Source organism: Paralichthys olivaceus, chromosome 15, assembly GCF_024713975.1.
Source record: "Paralichthys olivaceus isolate ysfri-2021 chromosome 15, ASM2471397v2, whole genome shotgun sequence".
Taxonomy (NCBI): domain Eukaryota; kingdom Metazoa; phylum Chordata; class Actinopteri; order Pleuronectiformes; family Paralichthyidae; genus Paralichthys; species Paralichthys olivaceus.
Window position 1 is genome coordinate 5,020,081 of NC_091107.1, and position 24,725 is coordinate 5,044,805.

A 24,725-nucleotide genomic window follows, 5' to 3' on the forward strand; every position below is an offset into this window, starting at 1 on the left:
TCAACCTGGGGTCACGACAACCACCAGGGTGCAGATATAATATCTGTGTCGTGAGAACAACTGGTTTTAAGATTAAAGTTGGTGAAATTAATATGAAATTTACTGGGAACAAATATAAAGTTAAATTATCAATTTTTCTTACTTTCAACAAAAACACAAAAAGGAATGACAACTAGAATGACAGTAGAGTACACACCTCTGTAAATCCTCCACTTGTCTTGAATCTAAATTTAAATTAAAGTGCACGACGAAGATCAAATGTTTGTTCAAGTGAATTTTAAATCGTACATGATCAGTTGTGTTTAATATTCATATTTATGTTGTGCAGTAATGCGTCTGCAATCAAAACAAAACACTCAGGTCAACATACATTTATTTTTGCATACATACAACATAAACGGCTTCATACATAAATGTGCAATCAGCTGTGCACTTAAAATATGGAACGTCGGGATACTGACATGAGTCGCAGCGTCATGTTTTGTCTTTAATACGCACAGAATATGAAGAACAACACAGACTCGTATATACTATGGGGTTATAGCCATAAAAAGGGACACCGACCTCACAAAAAGGAGCAAATTGTTTCCTATAAAATTTCCTCTCGGAACATGACATGACACAAAAGCACTGGCTAGTCATCTACTGTTAATGCAGATATAGTTTCTACTCATATTCATGTGTTTAGACAGAGCGCGATAAGCAGTATTCAGCTGGTTCTTTCTTGCTTTGCATGATTTATCCTCAGTGAACCATTGAAATGCTTTTCATGACATAACTTCTGAAGATTTGAGAAGAGAAAACACATCTGATATGTCTTCATCAGCTGATGTGTCACGTGAGGGAGGACTGTTCTCTCACTGATCCCTTTTTTTTAAACTATTGCTTGTCATCGTTGTCAACCGAGTGAAGTAGGTGAACAAAGAATCACTGACACGTCACCTCTGACAACACCACACACACACGCACGCACACCTTAAGAATGGTTAAGGAATCGGTGAGGCTCTCAAACCAGAGGGAACAGCTATCGGTTGGATATCACATGTGGAGGAATTTGACACCCAACACTCGAATCACACTCCCGTCTGGAATGTGTGCCGCACGGCGACCAGGGAGCACCACAACAAACATCCGACTGGAAAATGTTCCCTGGCGATGCATTCAGGGTCTAAGCGTACAGTGTAGTTTTCAAGAGTCTGTATTCGCAGTGAACTTATGGTCTTCCATCAGTGCTGGAATTCTCACTCAGGTGGCGGGTGCTCTGACAGGGGAGTAAAGTCCTCTGTGTATTGTTTGCTAGTTCGCATACAGCGGTGCTTATTGTCAGCAGACTGGAGAGCAGGAATACAATTACAGCCACGAGTGAGTTAATACAGTGGCTGTTAGTTCTCAACCTGTAAGCAAATACACAGTGCTCTTATACAAGCAGAGACCTCTGAGGGTTAAAGCTCTGGTGTTCCACGGTTAACCCTGTACACACACTTACATCCAAACATAAACACTGTCAAACACATTAACGGACGATATGCACCTCAAACACGACACGTCACTTCTCACCACAGTATCAACAATAGAGTATTTAGAGTAAATGTTTTTCGGAAATTAAAAGCTTGGTAAATGTGCCCTCTTATTATTACGCGTGACGAGTCCCACGCCACGCTCACAGACTCAAATCTTCGTACCAAGCATACACACAAACAGCCGCACACACGAGCCCCGTTCTCTGAATCGACAATAGCACGGTTTGATGCTTTGGATAAATCAAGGAGGAAGTGGAAATGAGGAAAAAAGCCCTCTCATCTGTTCAGGCTCTCACCTTTGTCTTGGTCGTCATAGTGCACATACAGCATATCAGTGCATATCAGTTACATTGTGCAAACCACTGATACTGTTATTACAAACACACACACGCACGATTAGCGAGTAGTTTCCATATTGAAAACATAAATTTATACATAACCACTATGTATAGGTGTTTGAAATAGAGCTACAAAATATATTCTGCTAAGCGTAACGGCCTATAGGTAGAGCGGTGACTGAGTAGAGAGAGAATGAGTCTTACTATATGGTGGGTGAGATATTACAGAGCGTCAGTCCTGCTGAGTCATGCCTCCGCTGTGGCATCAGCGAGGAGGCAATGACAAAACCCAGTACAACATAAAGTACATTCATGAAAAAAGCAAGCACACAATATGACTTATAACTTGCCCCCCTCAAAAAACATAAATTTACAAGTATTTCTGTGTAAGTCAAAGCTGTCTAGCTGCTGCGTACAGCAGCACATCTACATTATCATCTCCTCCGATGCACAGATCAGTCAAAGATGAGGGATATAAACCGCAGCGTGTTCGCAAATACGGACGCAACGTTGATCCAGGTGAAAACTCGCAGGCGGAAGCGGCGTGCTTTATGGCCAGAGACGTGTCTTGATATTGCACAGGTGCTTACACAAATGATTTGTGTGTATAGATATACTTTGTTTAACTGTATACTGTAGACACTGGCACGTCTGCCGCCATGAATAAAAATAAACATAAGAACGATTCATATTAAAATAAATGTTAATATTAGGGAACAAGCAAATATCTCTGTGGTAACGTTAGAACATGCGTCTCATGTTACTGCTCGAGATATAAATCCTTTCCTGTCATTTAGAAGGGGAATGGTCTGTACTACTTAAATACTGTCTCTTTTGTACATACACACAAACATATACACATTTTGTCATAGATCTATACATATCTGGACATGCCCTTTACATATTAAGGGTGATTCTATCTTTCTGTCGACTCCCTGGCGAAGAAGCAGCTGTCACTGGGAGCCTCTGGGAGTTTAGGGTTAGCAGTTGCAGTAGGGATAGGAGGAGGGAGGGTCGGGAATGCCGAAGGGCCCGTTGATAACCAGTCGGGCTCCAAGTCGAACACAGACCGAGGAGGCTGAGTCTGAGTTTGGGGCAGAAGGGAATCGGAAGGGAAGACGGGGATGGGTGGTGTTTTTGTCGTAGTTGAGAAATCCAAATCATCATCGAAAGTGACCCACTGCTTGGTTGGTTTGCCTCCCGGTGGAGGAGGTTGGCCGTGGGGTGCAATGGAAGGTGGGATGGAGGAAGGTGGTGCCAGAGGCAAGGCAGGAGCAGGAGATGGGTCCAGGGTGAAGGGAGCCAGGGGAGCAGGTGCAGGATTGAACATGGATGAAGGTGCAAAAAGGGACATTGTCCTCTGGGGTTGGGAGGCGGGGGCAGCTGCAGGAACAGTTGTTGGAGCACGGGTGGGAATGAGTGGCTGAGTGAGAGCAGGCATGGTCCTCTGAGGGTTTGATGTCGGGGCTGGACGCTGGATGCTGAAGTCCGGGGTGAGCGAGCGATGCTGTGCGAGCGGTCCTGTGAAGGGATTGGTGCTGCTGGGTCGGGCAGGTAGCGGCTCAGCTGGGAAGGGGCCGGGGGAGGCACGTAACGTTTCCTGCGAGCGACTGCGAGACGGGACCGGAGGAGGCAGGAGCAAGGTGGAGGCAAGTGGCGATGGGGTGGAGAGCGAGGAAGAGGAGGATGAATCGAGTGCTTGCAGGTCTGACAGAGCAGAGGGCTGCAGGGAGAAGGATGATGGGAGAGTGTTGGAGGAAAATGAAGATGGAGGAACAGAGGGGGGAGCACGCAGAGAGGAGCCCCTGGTCAGGGACTGGGTGGTGTGCCAGGAGGACGAGGAGAGTGTGTTGAAGGGGTCAGGCTTCCATTGTGCTTCGTTTTGGAGTCCATTCAGTCCATTGGTCTGGACAGGAAAAAAAGAAAATACCATTAAGAGACTGTAAAAATATTATTGGAGAATCTAATCTAACTTCACTTTTTTAATAATGTATACTGTTTATCTCGAAGATTAAAGATACCCTGTGGAGCTTGTTTGAGAAACTGAGAAAGGCTCAAATCATCCAATTCATAGCAGATATATGACTATTTAGAAATTTGACCTGTTTATATCCATGTTTATCAGTGAGTGGTCATTCCTCCCCCTATTCTTTGATGGCACATTTCTGCACAGCTAATGACGTTAAATGTCAATCTGTGGCATATGAGAAAGTCAAGGGGACAAACTGTGAAGCAAGTTTGATTTTTTAATCACAATGGACATATGGACATGCAGGTCTAACTTGCAACTCATTGGATGTGTGCAGCTGTTGATCTAGTTGTTCTCTATTTTTATGGCTTGTGTGCACATCACAGCAGCATCATCTTCCTCTGCAGTCAGCAGTGAAGTGTACAGAGTCAGCCACATGCTCGTGCACACACCAGAGCAGCCTGGACTTCACTATAAACAACAAGGACCTGATCTTTAAAACATTGATCCACAATGTCAATGATCAAAAACTCTGCAGGGTGCCTTTAACCTGGCTACTATAAAACAAATATAAACATGTGTTGTGATAACCTCACTAACAACTGATTTATGTATCACAGTGCACATACAAACACTAACTCTAATACAAATGAGTGAAATAATACAACTTAAACAAAATGTCAAATCAAATCATGAGGTCATTGCATATTTGCTCACTTGAACTTCAGCGAGCAGATATGAAAGGACTGGTGAGGGAAACACGGCCGACAACAGACATCACATTTTTATCGGTTTCGTTTTCCTTCTCTGTGTCATTTATGGTTTGAAATGTCGACCAACAAAAACAAATAATGCTCCATTTCCTGGTCCTAACACAAAACAACGCTAAAAAACATCCAGGTTAAAATAACGTGCGAGATGTAAAAACGAATGAAATTCAAACACAAGAATGAGAGAGTAGGAGAAGGAGGAGGAAGAGGAGGAAGAGGAGGAAGAGGAGGAGGAGGAGGAGGTTACTGGGTGTCTTAACATCAGAGCAGAGACTGTTGTGCTATGGAGGATGAGACAAAAGAGGTGGTTTAATATCAAGTACCTGTCACCCTGAGGGCTTCTCCGGCTTGTGAGAGAGAGACAAATGTATCAGAGAGACAAAAGCAGGAAGAATGACACACAACTACGCTCATCTCACGATGAGGCAGAAAAGAAGCTCTAGCACAGTCACAATCCGACTGCTGCAGTTATCACAAAGTAGCATAACACATCTTCTCTAACGAGCAGAATTTGAACAGGAATCTGTGGAATATGACTTTTTTTTCTTCTAATGAAGAGAAAGTTGACACTAACCTGTGCAGCTGGGGCAGTCTCAGGCTTGGCGGCATCAGGCGGCAGAGCATGAGAGGAGCGGGAACGTGGTGGGGGTTTGGGAGAGGCTAGACCCTGCGGAGGCCCAGCAGGGGCGGCGGCAGCAGCAGAAGGAGGGGGTCCTGCTTTTGGAGCTGCAGCCTGCTGCGGCTGGAGCGGAGCTGGAAGTGTGGGCTGGATCGGTGGTGGGAGCTGGGACTGAACTGAGGGCGCGGCAGGATGGGGCTGCAATTGTGATGGAGCCTGGGGTCTCACTGCAGGGGGGGGTCCTAAGGGTGGAGGGCCTGGGAGAGGAAACAGAGCAAGAGTTTAAATTCACTGCACCACATGAATTAACATTCTAGTAGTGATAATCTTTGATGTTACCCAAAGGCAGGTCAGTCGGTTTCTCCAGGGCACTGGCCACAGGTCGAGGGGCTCCAGGATGGGTGTCCGGGATGGGTCGAGGGGCCCCGGGATGCATTTCTGGAATAGGTCTGGGTGCTCCTGGGTGAGAAGGATGTGGTGGGCGAGACTGTGGGGGAATACTGATCACCCCGGCTCGAGGAGGGATATTCTGGAAGAGGGAATAAAAAATTAAACAAAAGTTAGAAGTTGGGTAGAAATCAGGGCACGAATAGTCACAATCCTTTTGTATCGAGCAATTGAATTTGTAATCTCACCGGTCTAGGGGCACCTCCAGGTGCAGGAGCTGCTCCTCGAGCTGAAAGAGTTAAGACAGAAAAACAGCAACATTAGCAACAAAAAATCCTTCTATTGTGTATTTATCATGTGCCAGGGAGAGCCGTGAGGAAAAGCAGGACCGCTGGGAGATTCTGGAGACTGAAAAATACCAGAAAATACCAAATCACATGTGAAGTCCACGGCCCCAGCCTATGACAAATTCCCTTTGCCTGACTTCATTATTAATGATGACTCAAGTCATTCCTAAGCTGCAGGAGGTCTGGAAGAGAGGCAGCCCCTGTTCTTTGAGCCAACTGCTACCACACATCTTGCAAACACACAACTCCTCTTTGCTATTCTGTTACTGAGCTCCTCTTTGAACCTGTTCTCACGCAACTTAGATGTCTTCATTCTGTGTCACACTTCACTGGTCAGTCACCAAACGTAAGTCAGCGCGCACACACACTCACACGCACGCACACGGCTACGCAACCAAACCTTATCCTCCAACCTGAGACAGGCTTATTTTGTGTCAGAGCATGAACACATAACACAGGGTCATCTTAGACCCCATATCACTCCCTGTAGTACAAGGAAACCCCACACAAAGACGGGCTTTCATGGGACAAATAATGGAGTAACAATCCTTTTTCCTTCCGTGGTACGTCAGTGCTAAGTGAGGCTGCGTCAGGGTTTGAGGAACTCACCTGCAGCAGCAACGGGCCGAGAAAGAGCTGGGCTTTTTGGTCCTTTGCAGCACAAATGAAACCAAACCACATTACTGTCATACACAGAGTACAAATGTGGTAACAGGAAGCAGGTGATCCCCAGGACAACACTTTACAAGAAGCAGTAAGAACAGTGGATGGTGATATTCAAGCAGCAGAGCAGTGAAGTCTGAGATGCTGTGTATCAGAATATTTATTTCCTAAATATTTTTCGATTTCTGACCAAAATTCAAATGATTATAATGGTAAATAATGTTTCATTGGGGAAAATGCACTTGACGCTGTTTGGTTTGGTCTTATAATCACCACTGAAAAATGAATGTGATCTTCTGAGTACAAAAGCTTAAATTTCCTGCAGTGGCTCAGTAATTGTGAAAGTAAATTTGGTTCCCCTGGCCCTTTCACTTCTTCCCAATTTATTCTGCATAATCTAGTTTTTCAACAGGCTACTAAGCACATCTCTCAAACACAAACACACGTCTAAGGTGGCCCACAACGATGCACAACTGGTCAGCGGTGAACCATCAAATATTTATATGGTATCAATAACGTCGATCACTTGGTGTAAGACTACAGGGATCAGGTGACATTTAAAACCAAACACCACCGAGCCAGTTACCTTCACTGCCCCTCCTACAGAGCAGTGGGCTGGGACACTCGCCACAGTCTTGAAGTCAAAGAGGGGAAACAGTATTTTCAAAATAAAGCAAGAAACAACAAAAACCCCAAGAGATTTTACTCTAAAAAACGTCCAACTACCAGCTACTGTCAGATATAACAAATTCACAAAAGGGCAACACAGGGACAGTTTACAGTTCTCACATATACACCACAGAAGGTATTGAAGTTAATATCTCTACAAGGACAGCCACATTTTATCTACAACGTCCATCACCAAACCATCAGATATCAAGGTGACTCATCAGGTGATGCACAAGCAGGGCTGCACTCTGAACTCAACCATTAACTCCTCATGGACACACACCTAATCTAACACTCACCAAGTTGAAAAGCTGAAGCCGAACCTGAGGACAGCGCAGCAGTGTGTACATGCATTCAGATGTAGGAGAGGGTCGCAACATTTCAATATGTCAGTGAATAAATACATTTTCCTGCCTGCGTGTTAAAATATAATTAAATCAAATAATTGCAAAGGAACTTATTCTATGATGATGCAGCCGTGATACAAAAAAGCATGGTCTGAAATACTCCAGTAAGCTGTCAGCAGTCATACGTATATGAGGTCAGGTTTTACAAAGTCAGGGGACAGCTACAGTTTATGACGGCATGTAGTTCTTTGCACACGGGGATCAGGTGTTCAGAAATCCCACAAAACAAAGAAGCAGCTCAGTCTAAAATAACTTATAATGATGACAGCTTGCTGAATCAGCACCAATGCAATGTGCTTCTCCGTGTGTAGCAGCAGATGGAAAACAGCAGCCACTACTTTGAATGCTTCAGCAATGTATGCACATAAACACACAGGTCTACAGCAATGACTTTACCTCCAGAGTCCTTCCTAACTGGAAGAGGGCTCATGCCTCCTTCAGGAGTGAGTGGAAGCAGTGGGACAAAGGTGAAAATGTTAACGGGTGCCTAAAGTATCTCACACTGTACCAAGATGAAAAATGAAATACCCCCATTTCACATGAAGGACGTTATTTTAGTTGCTCTGATTAGCATTGGCGGAGAAAATTAGGTTTTAATAAACTGTAAACAAAGTGGTTGATGGTGATGATTCACCTGAAGGTGGTGGTGGACGTTGAGGGGGTGCTGGTCTGGCTGGAGGTGCATTAGGACGAGGGGGGGGTGCACGCTTGGGCTCCAGGCATAAAGATGTGGGGGCACCTGGCTGGAAGTCAACAGGAGGCCCTGGAATAAAATAAACAATGAAAGGGAAGTATGTTTACACATGAAAAAGGAGTGGTTCACCTGAGAACAACTAGTCATGTGTGCAATTGCCCAATCTGAAACCGTCCACATTCACGCAATACACAAAAGAACCTTTGCACTGTTCCCAAAACAATCTGATTCCTCTGGGAAAGAGCACGGGTTAATGCCATTAAAGAAAAAACATTTCTTCACACAGTGTCATTTTTCAGTTTCGTCTTCATGCACAGTTGTGATTTGCAGAAAGATAAAGCTAACACTCCACACAGTTTAATACTGCACTATTTAACACACCACAAGCCTTCTCACACTAAACACATGTCACATTACCTGAACTATGTCTCCTCACTGGTGATGGACTTAATTCAGCTTCCATGAATCACAAACAGAGCAAAATTGCAGTTTATGATCAAGACCCAACATATGATTGGTCTGCACTTTTAGCCACCTGATATCAAGTGTTATTCACCTTGTGATGGTCGGGAGGGTTGCAGTGCACGACTGGGTCTGCTGGGAGCAGATGGTTCTCCGTGGGTCGGGGAGGGACAGGGGCTGCTGCGGGGGGAGGGCAGAGGCGAGGATCCAGGGCCGGCGCCTGCTCCAGGCTGTAGGTGCTGGGGAAGGATCTCCTCCACCTCCTCGTCCACATCACCTGGGGCAGGTGACAAGAGGGCGGGAATTAAACAGACTGGAATTCCCAGTCTACATTTCTGAGGAACCGGGTTGAGATTACATGCAGCTGCTCACCCTCCATATCGTAGTCATCGTCTCCCATGTCTGTGTCCTCAGCGAGCAAAGTGGAGCTGGCTGAGGTGGGGATACTTCCACAGATCCTCTCCACACTCATCTCCTCCTCCAGACTCTTGATCCAGCCGGGACTCTTCAGACGGATGTCAATCACTTTGCCAAGGACCTAACAAAAGAGATGTAGGCAAAATAGAATTACTTTGATATACAACTGACAAAACAGTGTTCCACAAAAAGATAGAGCAGTGTACATATTCAATATTTCTGATGTGAAGTATTTTAGATTCATTTGTGATGACTTACAGTGGAAGCACTGAGAGAAAGAGCAGCAAGAGCAGAATAACCTTCTAGGAAAGTCACCCACATCTTCTCCTCAACAAACCTGCACAAACAAGGACACCATCAATGTAGTCCAACCGAATGATGGGCACATACGTCTTTCTGAGACAGGAGGTCAGACTCACCTGATGAGGATGACTTCTCCAAACTGAGCAAATTGGTCCAGCAGCTCGTCTATGAGCGGATCTCCAAAGTAGTCCTCAGGGCCGGAGGAGCAGAGTGACACCAGGATGGTTCCATCTGGTGGCCCCTGTAGGGCAATGACATCTTTGTAAACCTGGTGCCGAGCATCTGGGTCGACCTCCAGGATGTCCACGTCCATTATTGCCACCACAGGCCTGAAACCAGACGATACAGAACGGAAGTGGTAACCTTTGCTATAGCTCAGATTATTCTTCACTTGACACAGATGTGACATAAAAAGAACAAAATCTTGTTGTTACCTGTGGTCGGAGGTCTTAAGCTCAGCCCTGCCATAGTACTTCAGAATTCCGGGGCTCCAAGGTTTGTCTAGATCCTCCTCATTCTCCCCAGACGTAGAAGCTGCACCTACTACATTCATCTCCTCAGCTACAAGTAGTGCAAGAAGAACATTTACAGATTAAGTATTCTTACGTTTTTAGTGCTGTGGTTTGTAGTTTTGAGTGATGAACTAAAGAAGGCAGGCAGGACAGCAGGATAATTATGCCACTGTTAGAGCGGCGTGAGATTATTAGGTTGGGTACGACAGTGGCTCTGTGTCTCACCCGTTCTGTCAAAGTTCCACTTCCTCCTCTTCCAGAGTATACGGTCAGTCCAGGCTGGTGTGCGGCACTTCTCGCTAGTGTCATAATCCTCTGAGAAGAGGTCATACTTATAGGTGGGAGCAAAATCTAACTTTCCCTCGATAAAACCTCGGAAGACCTGTGGAAGAAAAAAGCCTTCTATTATGAGCTTAAGTGTAAATGTTGTGTGTATTTCTACTGTGCTTTTTTAAAGACATAAAACATAAATCCTTTAATTTTCATTTAAAGTCTACAAAACGTCATTAACATTCAGTAGTGCTGCAAATATGCATGTTTTCTTTGGGTCATACCAAACCAGCATTCTTCTGATCCAACAACTGGTCTCCAGCTGTCAAGGCTTCATAGTTCTGCTGTTTGATGAGTTCTTTTACTTCCTCGTTGGGCAGGCTGATGCGATAGTTAAAGTCTCCACACCAGAACACATAATCGTGCGAGTATAGCAGACGACCCTGGAGGACAAGACAGATGCAGTTGCGGATACAAGTTAGGCAAAACAAACAGTTGATTTTTTATGAGCCAGTCTGCAAATATGACATCAGTTCCAGGCAATCCATAAAATGACAGTATGAACTTGAGTCTGTGGCCTCCACAGTTTAAAATGTTGATGGTGTAGCTGATGGAGGAGTTATTATTATTATTACCATGGGAAAGCTGAGCCTGCGCGTGATCTCATTGTAGTCATCATTCCTCTCCTTGACCTGTGATTGGCCAGCAGCGAAGTGGGAGCAGACGAAGCAGATGCTGGTGGTGTGGAACAGGAGGCGGATGGCAACACCACCTTTATTGCCTGTGGCTCCGCCCATGCCAGTTTTTACAGTGTCTACAGCCACATCCCTGGATAACAGATCACATGTATTATCACACCTGTGATCACACTATTATTATACACCTTTCTCGTGACAACATGTAAAGGTCATACCTGATGAAGGGTGCATGCTGTGGGCGGATGAAAACAAACAGACACACTCCCACCAGTTGCTCTGAAGCCAGTAGAACATATTTGTGGTCCCGTGAGATGTTTTTTTGGAGCTCAGCTGCCCACAGTTTCTGGTTCGTGGTGCTGAGACAAGAACAGAAAGGTGTGTTATAGTGTAGAAATAGAATAATACAAGAAAACAATACAGTAAGTCACTGTAATTATCAACATCTTAAATTTCCAGATTTTACAAAAACCTTGTCAAAGAAAATAATTCACATCTGGGTTAAGTCATGTTGGTCCTGTCTGATCAGACTTACTCAGTACCGCTACTGAGTCTGCACATCCATGGACATCAAGCTTTTATATACGGCAATATATTTTCATATAGTTATTCTATACCGTATGTACTCTATGTAGCCTAAAGGAGAAATGTCTCAGCTATTGCATGAACTCTTCTGGGTTATTTCAGGCTGGTTTCTCGGACACATACCTGGCGCTGACGATGTTGCCAGCATTCAGTTCAACCATTTCCTCAAAACCGATGGCAAATATATCGATGGGGTTGGCTTTGCTGTCTGTAAAGAGAAAAAAAAAGTTTAATACAAAAGCCTGATGAAAAGTGATTATAATGTATTTCACCATAAAATGTAATTAGTGATGTAGTGATTTAATGCAGGTAGAGCCCGACCTATCTGAATTTTTGAGGCTGGCACCGATATTAAAAAGTAAAAGATTTCTGATAACGATATAATTGTCCAATTTATAGATTTTTTAAAAATGTGACAATGATTAAAAGATGTGAAACCTTTATGACAAATACATGTAATAAAACACAAAATGTATTTTACATTAAATACAAACATGCATGCATAAAGACAAACGAGCTAAAACTGACAGCACAGTTATAAAATATCAAAGTTTCTTTTTAAGACTTCTTCATGTTGAGATGGAAGTGTATGTATTAATATTTCCTGGTCAAACTGAAGATTCAAGCTTGATGATATTTATCATCAGTAAATGCAGATAGATGAAAACCAACATACCCTGGAACTCAGGATGCCCTGCCTTCTTTGGAGCATCCAGCAGCCAGTCGTTGAGTGTCTGGTTGCGGAAAGCAATGCTTCGAAACTGTTTACCCCCGTTCACATTCCAGGTGCCGACACACACACGGATCTGCTTGGGCATTGTGTATTTATGGTAGTTCTGACACATTCCCAGCAATACTCTTGGGGAGGCTGCAGATGGGAGGAGAGTGTGATTAGAGTGTGAAGAGGTGGAGTATTTGTGTATCTGTCGGAAGGGTGGCACACAAGGAAACTACAGAAATGGGAAAAGATCAAATCAAAACCAATGGGAGAGTGTCCTAATACAACAGAGGAAATACAAAACAATGGTCTAAAATGGGGCACAGAAGGAGGGATATACATCTTGTTATCTTTATTTTACTGACATACAGATAAAAATCAAATAATCAACATTGGTAATGGTTCATTTTGCTCTCTAAATTTTCACTAGAAGAAATGTAAACCTCTTCCACTGTTGCAGGAGTCTGATCAAATACAAAAGACAGAGTGTTAAACCACTACCAACGTCCACTAATAAATGAATAAATAATAATGACTAGGGACACACAGATGGAAGGACAAATACAGTGCGTGACAGAGGATGAAAACATCCATCCACTGGGGGCAGTCTTTCAGTTACTATACCTGATTGTAAGACGGGCTCAGTGACTAAGATTGTGCGCAAGAGCAGGAGGGAGAGAAGGGAGAGAAGGGCGGGTTAAACCAGCGCTTGCACAGATAATGCTAGCAGAGCAGTCGGTCAGCAGTAATCTAACTGGGACAGAGGGCTGACACATGGAGATTACACTTCCCACTTGACGTGCCACAGACAAACCCTCCTATTTTGTGGAGCAGCTTGTGGCTTACCGGGATACAGACACAGATCAACATACTCCGAAAAATCTTCCTTCATGGAGCAAAAAGGAAAATATATTCTCTGCTATTACAATATACAAATACACATTTCTTACACTCTCAATAAGTAGATTTTATACAAAATGTAGTTTGTTGAATCATATAAATAATGTGTTATTCCACCCATGTAGGAAAGAATTACCATAAAGACTGGAAGTGGTGAGCAAGGCCCGAGCTTTATCCGCCAAATCACTGTTGAGTGTGGAGCCCAGTCTCAGGATGTCGATCGCCTCTTGCTTCGAACTGTCAAAGAAGTTGTTCTGGATGGTCCTCGTCACAGAGCGAGCTCCGTCTTTCAGCTTCCCAGCCTACAAGAAAGACACAATAATTCAGAAACAGTTGTTCTAATTATAGTTGAAATAAATGAGAAACACCTCAAAGAGATTCAAGTCATTCATACTCGTTAACTGACCACGAACGATCAAAACTGCCAGAGATTCATGTGCAACACATTTTGAGTCATTGCCGAATTGCAATAATTTGAAATGATCTCTCCAGTTTCAACCAATCAGGTCAGCAGATGTTGCCAGTTCAAGCAAATGAAACCACAGTGAGAAAATGATGAATGCAATGTAAATCACAGAAGCCTCCAAGGAACACTTGTTGCCTGGTAAAGATAGAGTGCATCATTGGGACACCTCAAGGGAAATAAAATCAGGTTTTTAGGAATATACTTATATATAAAAAAAGGTTCCAACTGTCCCATCCTCCATCATCATCATCATCATCATCATCATCATCATTAAACCCACAGACACTGCAATCAATAATGCACGAAAAATAGACCCACAGCTCAAATACGACATCAACTGACTTGTCAACTTACCGACAGGTGAGAGGTCCAGAGGACGGCAGAAAGAGACAGCACACGAGAGTTAGGAGACAAAAGAGCTCAGCTGTGCTCACAGAGGAGCAACTGCACATTATCAACTAGATATGACTATTATTTAAGTTCCTATCAAAGTAAAATAAAAACATTTGTAATCCTTATTTCTGTTTAAACATACTGTACAGGGCTTCAGCCTTTTATTTGAGCCATTTATTGTTTTGTCTTTTAACATATTATGGCTGAATGGCTTCATTCATTAGGCTGTTTGATGTGAGCTAAACTGACGTCTGACTAAGTTCCTTCCATCATTCCAAATCATAAAAATCCTACATCAAGTGCAGCCAGATAACCTGCTGTGTATTACATGCTGCTTAACATTTTCTTATTATGAGTAACTGGAATTGAAAGTAATTATATTAGTATTCAGTGTGTCCATATTTTGTACCTTGGCCTTGCCATCCAGAGCACCGGTGCCTGCATAGATCTTACTGACGGAATCTCCATTGACCGACCACATGGTCCGGAAAACCTCCTGGAACCGGGCCACCAGCTGGGGTTTCTCCGTCAGACTCATTTCCTCCAGCTGCTTCGGCAGCATCTGCAGTTGTGAGGAGCAGAGAGTCAGACGGACAACATCCTCGCAAAAGACAATGTACCTTGACTGAAGAAATGAAAATGTTCTAACAACACAACAGCTTAGCGCTCAGAGTCAGACTCCTACCTCGAGGGCGAAAAAGGCTTGTACACTGTTAGTTCTGTCCAGACAGTCCAGGCAGTTGGTCCTGATGGTCCCACCCTGAGTCCTTCAAAGACACGGTAAAATTTAAAATAACCAACATTTTGCTTTAAAATTTAAATGAACTACCACTTCATATAATATGTTTGCATTTCCTTCTCACCTTCTGATGCCTGAGTCTGCAGCGTAATAGAAGAACCCGCACTCTTCTACAAATTTGTTGAGATAGGGTTTTAGGATACTGTGAAGTTTGTCTGCTTTGCCTCCCTTCACATTTTGGTGGTAGTCGAAGTTCACCATCTTCACTGCTGTCGCATGTTCCGACGCCTTTAGATGACTCTGGAAAAGAAAGACGGGAAGAAGACTTAATCCAACAAATTCAAACTTAATGCAAACAATGTTACGCCAACATGTTGTGTGTGAAAGGTGCATTGCCTCTGTATGAAGCAACATTTACTTCCGTTCACTGATACATAACCAGTGACTTGAATCTTCAGCAAACGTCTTTGAACGGGCAGGTCCTGTTTTAAGACATGAGCTGCTGTTGATATCTGACTATGCTTCCTGGTACATAGAACCAGATAGATTTGACATTTTAAAATCTAAAACATTTTTTGCACTTGATAAATATTGATTCTCAGTTAAACTTTAATTCTACTTTATTTTACACTGTCATAACTATCTGTTATCTTTGAAATAATCATTATGAATTGTGCAGCAATAACTAAGGTGGAAAGTGAAATCTTCTGTATTTAATACTATATATTAGTGTTATATATAATACAATAACAATGAAACTCTTCAATATTATCCAACAAAGTGGGGTTTTGAATCTCTACAAGTGTTTTGTGACAGCTTTATGACCACAGAGGAAAATGTGACCTGACATGAGTTCATGTTTTTTGGATAAATAATCTGCACAGGGAGTGTTTGATGTGTTTGATGTGTTTGATGTGTTTGAACCAGGGACTCCCTCGGCAAGAGGGAGCAGTAAAACAACATTCTGAGTCGGGATGTAGTGTACACCTACTCAAACGAATTCCTCACTGTTGTGAGGGTGTGGGTTTACAAAGAGCATCTGTCTTGACACACATTGTTTGCTGTCAGTGTGTTGTGGACTGATTCAGTCATGTTGGAGGCATCAGATGAAGCTGTACATGTTAGTGAAGGGTTCCTCTCACCTGGAACGCTTTACTGAGCATGTGCTCTCCTTCCTTACTCCCAAGCAGGTTGATGATCACCTGTTTACCATACAACCTCCGCAGCGCACTGAAGTGTCTGGAAAACATACACAATCCCATAATATGCACTGGATTGGTTGAAATGACATCACAGGCTAGTGGTTACGCAATGCATGTTTTTCCTTTTTAAGCTCGATAATACTGTACACACAAGACATGTCTGATTCATCAACAACAGCTTACAATGTTGTTTTGTCAAGCTGTAGGTCTGAGAACTGAATGTGGCATCGTGCAAAGCAAGGACACGTAAGAGAAAATACTTCCACTCCATCTGCTATAACTAGTTTAAAATCCAGTAGATATGTATAGAAAGGCAACAGGAGAGGAGACATGCAGACATGTGTTTATAAAAAGGTGTTCATGTAAGAAATGTTGACTGACTAATCTGAAACACTAACTGCAAAAACCAACCTGATGTTACATGAGGTGACACATCGTCCCTGCTCTTAACAGATGTTTAAAAATGATGCAAGTCTGACTTGTCTGTTTGTCTTGGCAAGTTACAGAAAGCATGAGAAAATGTGGCAGACACACTGAGCTCAGCCCTGCAGAGACTGTCCTCTATAGTCCCTGATGTCTGGTTACCAAACAACCACTAACTGTCTCTTTAAAACTACATAGCAAAATGTCAGACAGCGTGGCTACTGCAAGACTGATAAGCAGGGCGCTATCTGGGTGTGGCACAGTGATTAGGGTGATCATCTTCCCCGTAGAGGGGCTGGGTTTAAGCCACAGTGGCAGTCCATCTACTAATAACTCTCTGCTGCTGACCCTGCGTTTGTTATGTGTCTGTAGACAGGGAAAGGGCACATTTGTGATGAGTTAAATGGATTCATCCTCAAATGTAATGTTAAAGGTAAAAGTAGAATAACCTGTTTACAATTAAAATGATGTTCTGGTGATTGCACACATCAAACTACTGCGTGAAAAAGAAACTACTAACGCTTCCATCCCTGGAAGGTTCCATTTCAGAAAGCACATAACTGTCAATTTAGAATTTCAACATTATTTATTGTTCAATGTTGATTTAGAAGCAGTTAAAATCCAGAAACACACATGCACACTTAAAAATAGGGTTGAAGATCCAGGAAAAGCTTACAAGAGCAGACTACTCATTGAAAAAATGTACCAGATAAGTCCCCGGCCAGAGACACTAGCTTTTTTATTGAAGGCTCGACAAGACTTTTTTTTATTGGTGGCTATCGGGACGTGAAGAGGATTTTAATAAATTATATAAAAAGTATTTCAGACACAACTCACAAACCCAACTTTAATTAGGTGCATTGTAAAATAATTGTACTTTCTTGAGAGATATTAAAAAAGTTCAGCAAGGACTACTACAAAGAAACTTTCTGAAATAAATATGAATTACAGTTTACTCAGGTCGACAGTTAATCAAGGGCTCCTAATGTTTCCTTTCTGTTCCCTGCAATAAACCTGTCTCTGAGGACAGACTTCAATTAACATCATCTCCTTCAAGAGTCTGGAGAGCTTTTCACTGTTGTAATTAGGGCAGTGGCTGCAGCAAACACAGTATTATGTTTTTTTTCTACAGTCTTCTAAGGAGCTGTGCTCAGTTTGAGGCCAGATAAAGCAGCTGGGGACAATGACCACATACGACACAGAACATTTTAATTACCTTTCGAATGCTGGTGCATTAGCCTCAAATCCCCTTGAGAGTTTGACACGATGAGAGCCAACCTGCAGAGAGGAGACAGTCACAAAAGACAAAAAAGAGACAAGTCAGAAGTTCTCCTTTGTTACAGATAAAATCTGGAAAGATGGACACATTTCTAATTTTGCAGATGGCCACAAAACCTGGTGATGAAGAATGGATTTGGGATAGAAGATGAAGTTTTAAACAACGTTTTAACAGCAGAAATGAGACCATTGAGTCCAAAATAAAGTATGAAAGCAGGGTAGGAAAAATAGCAACATGGGGGCAGCATGTTCGTACACATAAAGACACTGAGCAGCAGAGAAATATTGTTATCTCTCTAAAACCTCTTCAACACTTTCATTGAATTCTTCTTGGTTTGAGCTTTTTTTAATTTCAATTACTCTCCTACATACTCTGTTATTTTGATCGTACAATGTCTAAATCAAGACAATCACCACATGACTGCACCTTGACAGACTAAGCAGGACACAAGCCCAATGGCTCCGACATGGAAACCAGCTCATTCCACGCTGCAGGTCCTTACTTGTTCCCTACCCTGTGAAGGAATTTTTACTTCTTTAGGTGTTTTTCCATTAGGTCTTGAGGTCGATCTAATACTAGACCATCTCTCCACATAGGCCATGCCAGCTCCACTAAGTCATTGATCTGAATGTCTTTAATTTCCTGTCTAGGGCAGCAGGGCTCCATTTGATTGGCTAAATATATTGACATACAGAGTGTGAAAGCACGGTGCATGGAAAACCATTTATGACAGTCTTTGTTGTGTTTTGCGATACGTCTATCACGCATGTTGATATCGCAATAACGACAGATTTTTGATATATGGTGCAGCCCTAAATATGAGTTATGTGAAGGTATTAATATTTTAAAAATCATCCTTTCTTTCTGTCTCTAATAGCCTTTTACCAGCTAAAGGAAATCCATAACCCTCCTGTCCCTATTCTGGGTCTGTCTCCTTTTGCTTCTACTGGACTTTCCTTTCTCAAAACTCTAGTTTCTGTCTTTTTTTTTTTTTTTTGCACTGTGCACTTATATTTCCCTCTGCATTGTATTCATGTATGTTTGTGTGTGTGCCTATTCTGGTGAGACCTGTGTTTGGCAGGACTAAACATTTGCTCCATGCTTCTGCCATTTTGTCACATCCCATCTCTACTGTCGTGCATGTCAATGCTATGCATATTTAATAACTTCCTGAGATGGCATCAGAAAGGACTCAGGTTACAGCTGTACACCTCGGACCAAAAACCACCTCCAGCTCAACGGATTTCAACCTATCTTTTTTACTTACTTTGATTGATCCTTGAATCTGTAAGTAACTGACTGATGCCACAAGACATAATTTTCCACCAATTAAATCCAAAACAATCGTAAAAATAATTCTATTTTATTCATCAACCAGGACTCACTGACTACGTGTGGGCAATCCTACCACCTTATTGATTTACATGTTTCCTAGCAGGGTTTTAAAATGCTGTTCTACAAATAAGATTCAGAGACTAATTCAGAAGTATTTGTCATTTACACTAACTGTTTAAAAATCAATGACTCTATCCAAGCTTTTTGAAACTATCCTGCTCAGGGAATGAATTGCAGAGAATGGCGAGGAGAGAGTAAGCCTACAAGCCACAGTTGGTAGAGGGGTCTAAGAGATAAAACAGTGTTGTAAAAGCAGGAGGACTACAGGTTGGTCTGAAAACAACCCCGAACCAACTACCCTGTGTTTGAACAAAACCAAAGTGAATAGGTAACTAATATGGCCTTGACTGAGTCCTCTACATGATCGAACATCTCCGTCCATTCATCCTTATTATCTGTTCACACCTATCCAGTTACCAGAGGAACATTAATAGCCTCAGTGAAGGGAAGTGGTTGGGGGATGTTTTCAGACCAGGCTCTCACCTGACCAAAGAAGTCTGGGAGCTGAGAAAAACAGAAAAATGCCCTTTACCAACCACTGTATCTATCATTAAACTCCCACATCTGCTCTAATCCATCAGTCTGTGCAATGTCAGGACAGGAGAAAGAGAATCCCAGGGATGGTGTGTGCATTAAATGGACGATCCTAGTTCTTACTGTAAAGCTCTAAATTGGTATTTTATGGTCAGGACCTACGTATGGGACCTGAATTAAAATCCACAATGGGTGTGTTTTAGTTTTCATCCCTGTTCATCCCCCTGGCATTGCACAGAGCAACTCCCATCTGCAGTAAAAAAAAAAGCGCCAGCACCACACAGAGCAAAAAGAGGGTTATACCAGGTGGGGGTTTTCATCCGGTCCATTAACGTTTCGATTCTCATTCAGATGCAACAAAACACCCTTAATGGACTTTTTCTGAACACAGCATGGACAAAATGTGTTAACATAGTGTATTTTCACTGTCTTAGCAAATACAAACTATTGTTTTTTTTCTCCAAATTATTCCACACCTGCACGTTTCATCAGAATTCAGTGTTTACACTTACACTATGCACACAGAGTGAGTCTCATCCATATGCTTTTAAAACGTTGATTTTCTTGATATATCAAAACCTCAGAATCCAAAGCTGGTTATGTGGAACAGAACTTATTTTCATTACCTGGATTCCTGGCTGTTCCCAGAAAAGAGGAATGGACCCACGGATCTGTATGAAGGAGGAAACTTTATCATCCAGGAAAATAACCTGTGATAGAGAAAAGGGAAGTGGGGTCAGGTTTATTTAGCACATGACAAAACTTTCAGAAAATAAATGACAATAATTTGAACAGTTGGGATACAAAAAAAAACAAATATATCAAATCGCTTATGAATAAAATATTTGAATCTCAAAACAAACAACTAACCACCTAACCAAAGAAAAAAGAAAGTGAGAGTGGAATTAAACCATTGGCAACATGTGAATTCCTCTATGAGAAGAAAATGAATAAAATTAAATTAACCAGAGCACCTGACAACACAATGCAATCCAACACAAAACCCCTGCAACGGCTAAGGCTAACGGCAAAGCTTATAATGACAGTTACATTCAGACAATGACACTGAATCCGTGGAAATTATTGAAACTGTAATTTTTGAGAGAATACGGGTGTAGTTGTACTTTATGACACTGAATTGTGAATGTAGTAGTTCCAGTTACTGTGCCCAACCTGCCGCTAACTGTAACTTTGCTAAAACAGGAACTTTAAAAAGGGAAAATGAGAGTGACTTATTTTGTCATTTCCCACAAAGAGTAGAAATGTGAGCTTTCACAGCCACATAAACACGTCTTCAGCTAAAAATAAATAAAATACTGACTGAACATAAATTCATTCACTAAACTGCTACAAAGTAAAGTTCCTCTGATTGGGGCTTAAAAATTACATTTACAGTGATACATGGTACACGTTAGAGCGAGGCTGTTTGCTGCTCCTGACCAGTCAATAGATAACCAGTATTTACAAAGAGTGTATCAACCAAGGTCATGGGACTCAATGAACAAATGCATACGATACAATATGTAAACATTAAACTGACTGAAGCTTTTCTGTGTCTCCTGCTCTTTGTTCTGTTTGTCCACCTCTGAAAACACCAGCTATAATCTACCTAACCTATTGGCACTGCTGCATCAAAGGGATTTTTGACCACCAGTTTTTTTTTTTATCAAACAGAGAGAAACAACACAACTGTCCGAGGTCTCACCTGTTCAGTCTCCACAAAGTTGGCGACCTGTCCATCGTCGTTTGTTCCTCGGACATTAAATCGCGTGCCGGCTCGCTCCGAGCTGAGGCGGGAGAAAATGCAGGCCTTGGCCTGTTTGTGACCTGCGTAGATGGTCCTGATCTCCACACCGCCGCACATCAGCCTCAACAGCCAGTCATCACAGTTTACTCCGTAATGTTTCAGGTGCAGGTGCAGAGACTGGTTCCTTTTGATTCATAAAGAGACAAATCAACAGTAAACACACAAACAAATTCAGTGTGAACTGTTCATTTTCACACCTTAGCTGCAAATCACACAGTCACACTTTCAGAAGAATTCACCACAAATGGAGGACTGGGCAAATTACAGGACATGTATTTAGTTCATCTACATCTTTTGGTGTTTTACAAGTCAAATGTGCGTAATCGACTCAAAAATACTGTTACTCTGAAACAGAGATCATTTCACGCGCTTACCAAAAGAAGCGGTTATCTGTCGTATCTTCTATGATCCTGCGATGTGCATTGAGACTCAGGTCCATACTGACTCCAGTGGAAGACCAAGCGAAGTAGAAGTGTCCTGAGTTCAGGACCTTTCGCACCTCAGCGATCCGGTCCTCATCTCCTGGATCATTCTTCAGGGAAATAAAGTCTGTCTGCGTGACCCTGAAAACCTCAGAGTCCTGCACCTTCCCCACAGAGCTACATCCTGTCACCACCACCAGACTGTGGAGCATGGAGTCCCCTGCAGAAGTAAGGACATAACTGCATTAAAAATACATTAAAACCAAGAAACAATAGTAATTTTCAAAAAATCCCCATCCAGTCAAATCTCAGCCATCTATAAGACTGAGCTTTAATCTTTTACACGGCTTTTTATGTGTTGTGATAACAAGAGTCTCCAAGGTCACGTGGAGGACAGAAGAAAGCAGCTTATGAGTAACCAGTGACAAGCCCTCGCAGTCATACATGAACCGAGGGGTCAAATCCAGGACCGGATCCAGAACGTTTCCGAGGAAACAAGAGGCAAAACATAGAGAAGAGGTTTCTGCAGCTTACCCAAATTTAGGCGGAGGACGCCCAGGATTCCATAGGCGTCAACTATCTTGGCATATGTACTTTTAATGGCCTCTTTCTCTGCTGCCGCTAGAAGGCAAAGAAAACGACACAATATTAGAAAAATAACGGTGGTGCACTTTCTAAAGGTTTAGGCTAAATGATTCCTGTTACCTTATCATAACATAAAAGCACAAGTTATCACAGGACAATCAGACAAGATGCCAGCCTTACACAGAACAGCAACAGCCCCCGATTCAAACATGAGACATTCTTCCCTGGTCCTTGTTTCCACTATGACACTGTAGGGGGGCGGGTCCAGCTTGTGGTAAATGCGATATCCCTTGCTGAAGGCCATTGTTGATTCAAGATGAAAAAACCTACGTTATGACCTGGAAACCAAAAACGATAAATGACAGCAGATCAGACAGGAGACACAAAATCTGTAACATGATGGGTAGGCGACCAAAGACGTGATTTCATGGTGTTATCATAGGACGGGGCGATTAAACCACAACAATTACCATTGCAGTAACACTGTCATCCATAACAATATGACAAATATAAATCAATGTATTTCTTGTGAAGTGTGCAAAAATGGAGTGGAGATATAAGACAGGGTAGGTTGTAGAAGTTAGACCTCAGATTTGTTTTGTTGTTTAGCAAGAGTTTAAAACCACAGCCTTCACTCAGGAGCAAAGAACTTACAATTTGAAGGAAACAACAATTTCAAGCACTAAACCTTGTTGATATATTTGCTGTAGGATGAATAATGATTTATCATTGCCATACTAATCACAATAACAATGATTGTGATGATAATTATCACAGATTTTTAGCGTGTATGGATTTATTTATCTTTATATTCAAGTTATTACAGATGATTTTGAATCAAGTTCAGTGAGGGCACGTCTCTCTCACTGCAGTTAACACATCTGGGGTTTTACTTTGATTTGCATTAATAACGAATCTCGCAGCTTTGCAGGAAATCAGTTGTGTTCTGGGCGAACACACAGTGAGAAGAGCAAAACCGAAACATTGCGAAATTAGCTTCGATTGCGGAAGTCGCGCACACACACACAAACACACATCAAGACTGAATCTTAATTTGAAAAGTGAGCATCGCAGGTGAGCAGCTCGAGCTCCGCGGACGATAACGTTAGTTAGGCCGGGAGAGATGGGGGGGGGGGAATCATCCATCCTGGTACCGACAGTCACGACTCTACTGCCGCAGCCGCCGCTCACCTTTACCCGCCCCGCAGCCTCCGACTCCCGGTGGAGAGAGATGAGAAACTCTGCTGCGGCGGCGACGACTCGGTGACACCGCGGAGGCAGCTCGCGGTGAGTTGAACGGTCGCTGGAGGTGTTAGCTAAGCTAGCTAGATTAATCACAGGGACGAGGCTAACGCTCGCTAGCTTGTGTTCATGGTTGGTACCAACCTGCACGTCCGGGGTGACAAACTCCTAATGTTCTGACGCACACATTTAAAACTCTCTGACGTTTGTAACGAGATAAAACACGTGCAGGCGTTTCCCCCCCCCCAGTTTTATCTGTGTGTTTAAATCTCAGGAAGATGATGGACGCCTCCTTACCGTCTCCCCCCGCCGGGTTGGTTGTGACTCCGCCGCTGTCACAACAAAATCCCTCCCGGTGTGTTTCGGCTTAATGGTACATTCCAACACAAGGCACGCCCACCTGACGTTACCGTAATACTTATTTATACGTTTTTTTTTAAATTTCATCGACCGGATAAAACAATTTAAAAAAACAAACACAACATTTTGAATGAAAAGCAGCAGAATGATCTTATTTAATCTTAATTTAGTTCATTCGACATTGATTAACATTAGCGATCAATTCAATAAAATTAAAAATGGCATCCCTCTATTTGTTCCTAAGTTACATTTCATTTTAAAAGAAGCTGACACGTAAAAATATAAAAAACACTTTAATACGTCGCAAAATCAGAATGAGGTTTTATCGCTAAGCAGTTTTACAACATTGAAGGAAGTTGCTGTGGTGAATTTGTGCAAGAATAAATTTAAAAATACACAAAAATATAAAACCAAAAAATTGTAAAGAAGTATTTTAAAATACTCTAAGCACCAGGGGCAGTGAAATACTTTTTGGTGCAGTCCAGTCGTAGGGTCCCGGGTCTTCTTAAGTGTAAACACTCTACCAGTTTAATTTCACCATTCCACCTTTCATTCACGTGTTGTTTATACTACGGTGAGATGAATATTTAATGAATGTCTCTCTAACATTTCTCCTTCTCGGGTTGTGACTCC

The 24,725-nt window shown here is 42.5% G+C and overlaps 1 protein-coding gene across 26 annotated transcripts; it reads right to left on the reverse strand.

Annotated features, from left to right (window-relative positions):
- Positions 1-356: 356 nt before the first annotated feature.
- synj1 (synaptojanin 1) lies at positions 357-24,109 on the reverse strand. Of its 26 annotated transcripts, XM_069539524.1 has the most exons (36): positions 23,682-23,821; positions 22,671-22,828; positions 22,440-22,526; positions 21,858-22,125; positions 21,382-21,607; positions 20,303-20,386; positions 19,980-20,057; positions 17,685-17,746; positions 15,986-16,082; positions 14,968-15,143; positions 14,790-14,871; positions 14,514-14,666; positions 13,382-13,547; positions 12,970-12,993; positions 12,304-12,495; positions 11,751-11,835; positions 11,261-11,401; positions 10,983-11,175; positions 10,632-10,790; positions 10,303-10,459; positions 10,000-10,126; positions 9,682-9,894; positions 9,521-9,599; positions 9,218-9,383; positions 8,940-9,122; positions 8,801-8,839; positions 8,324-8,452; positions 8,086-8,124; positions 7,582-7,605; positions 7,200-7,247; positions 6,560-6,601; positions 5,852-5,892; positions 5,556-5,745; positions 5,172-5,473; positions 4,921-4,944; positions 3,627-3,764 (listed from the first exon to the last, which is right to left on the reverse strand). In XM_069539524.1, exons 2-35 carry the CDS (start codon positions 22,792-22,794, stop codon positions 4,924-4,926), a joined length of 4,197 nt encoding a protein of 1,398 aa, XP_069395625.1. In that variant the 5' UTR covers positions 22,795-22,828; positions 23,682-23,821; the 3' UTR covers positions 3,627-3,764; positions 4,921-4,923. The 26 variants fall into 26 exon arrangements, with proteins under 26 accessions (XP_069395599.1, XP_069395600.1, XP_069395601.1 ...); XM_069539498.1 differs by lacking the exons at positions 4,921-4,944; positions 23,682-23,821 and adding an exon at positions 24,030-24,109 and having other exon boundaries at positions 357-3,764; XM_069539499.1 differs by lacking the exons at positions 4,921-4,944; positions 23,682-23,821 and adding an exon at positions 23,877-24,017 and having other exon boundaries at positions 357-3,764.
- Between the last annotated feature and the right edge of the window lie 616 nt (positions 24,110-24,725).

What these genes read in the sequence shown, in the direction of transcription:
- synj1 (XM_069539498.1), bottom strand. Translation starts at nt 22,794, where the DNA reads ATGGCCTTCAGCAAGGGATATCGCATTTACCACAAGCTGGACCCGCCC. An exon ending in GCAGGCTCAGCTTTCCCATG is followed by an intron (nt 10,791 to 10,982) that starts GTAATAATAATA and finishes CTTGTCCTCCAG; the next exon opens with GGTCGTCTGCTATACTCGCA. An exon ending in TTTCTCTCAGTGCTTCCACT is followed by an intron (nt 9,384 to 9,520) that starts GTAAGTCATCAC and finishes CTCTTTTGTTAG; the next exon opens with GTCCTTGGCAAAGTGATTGA.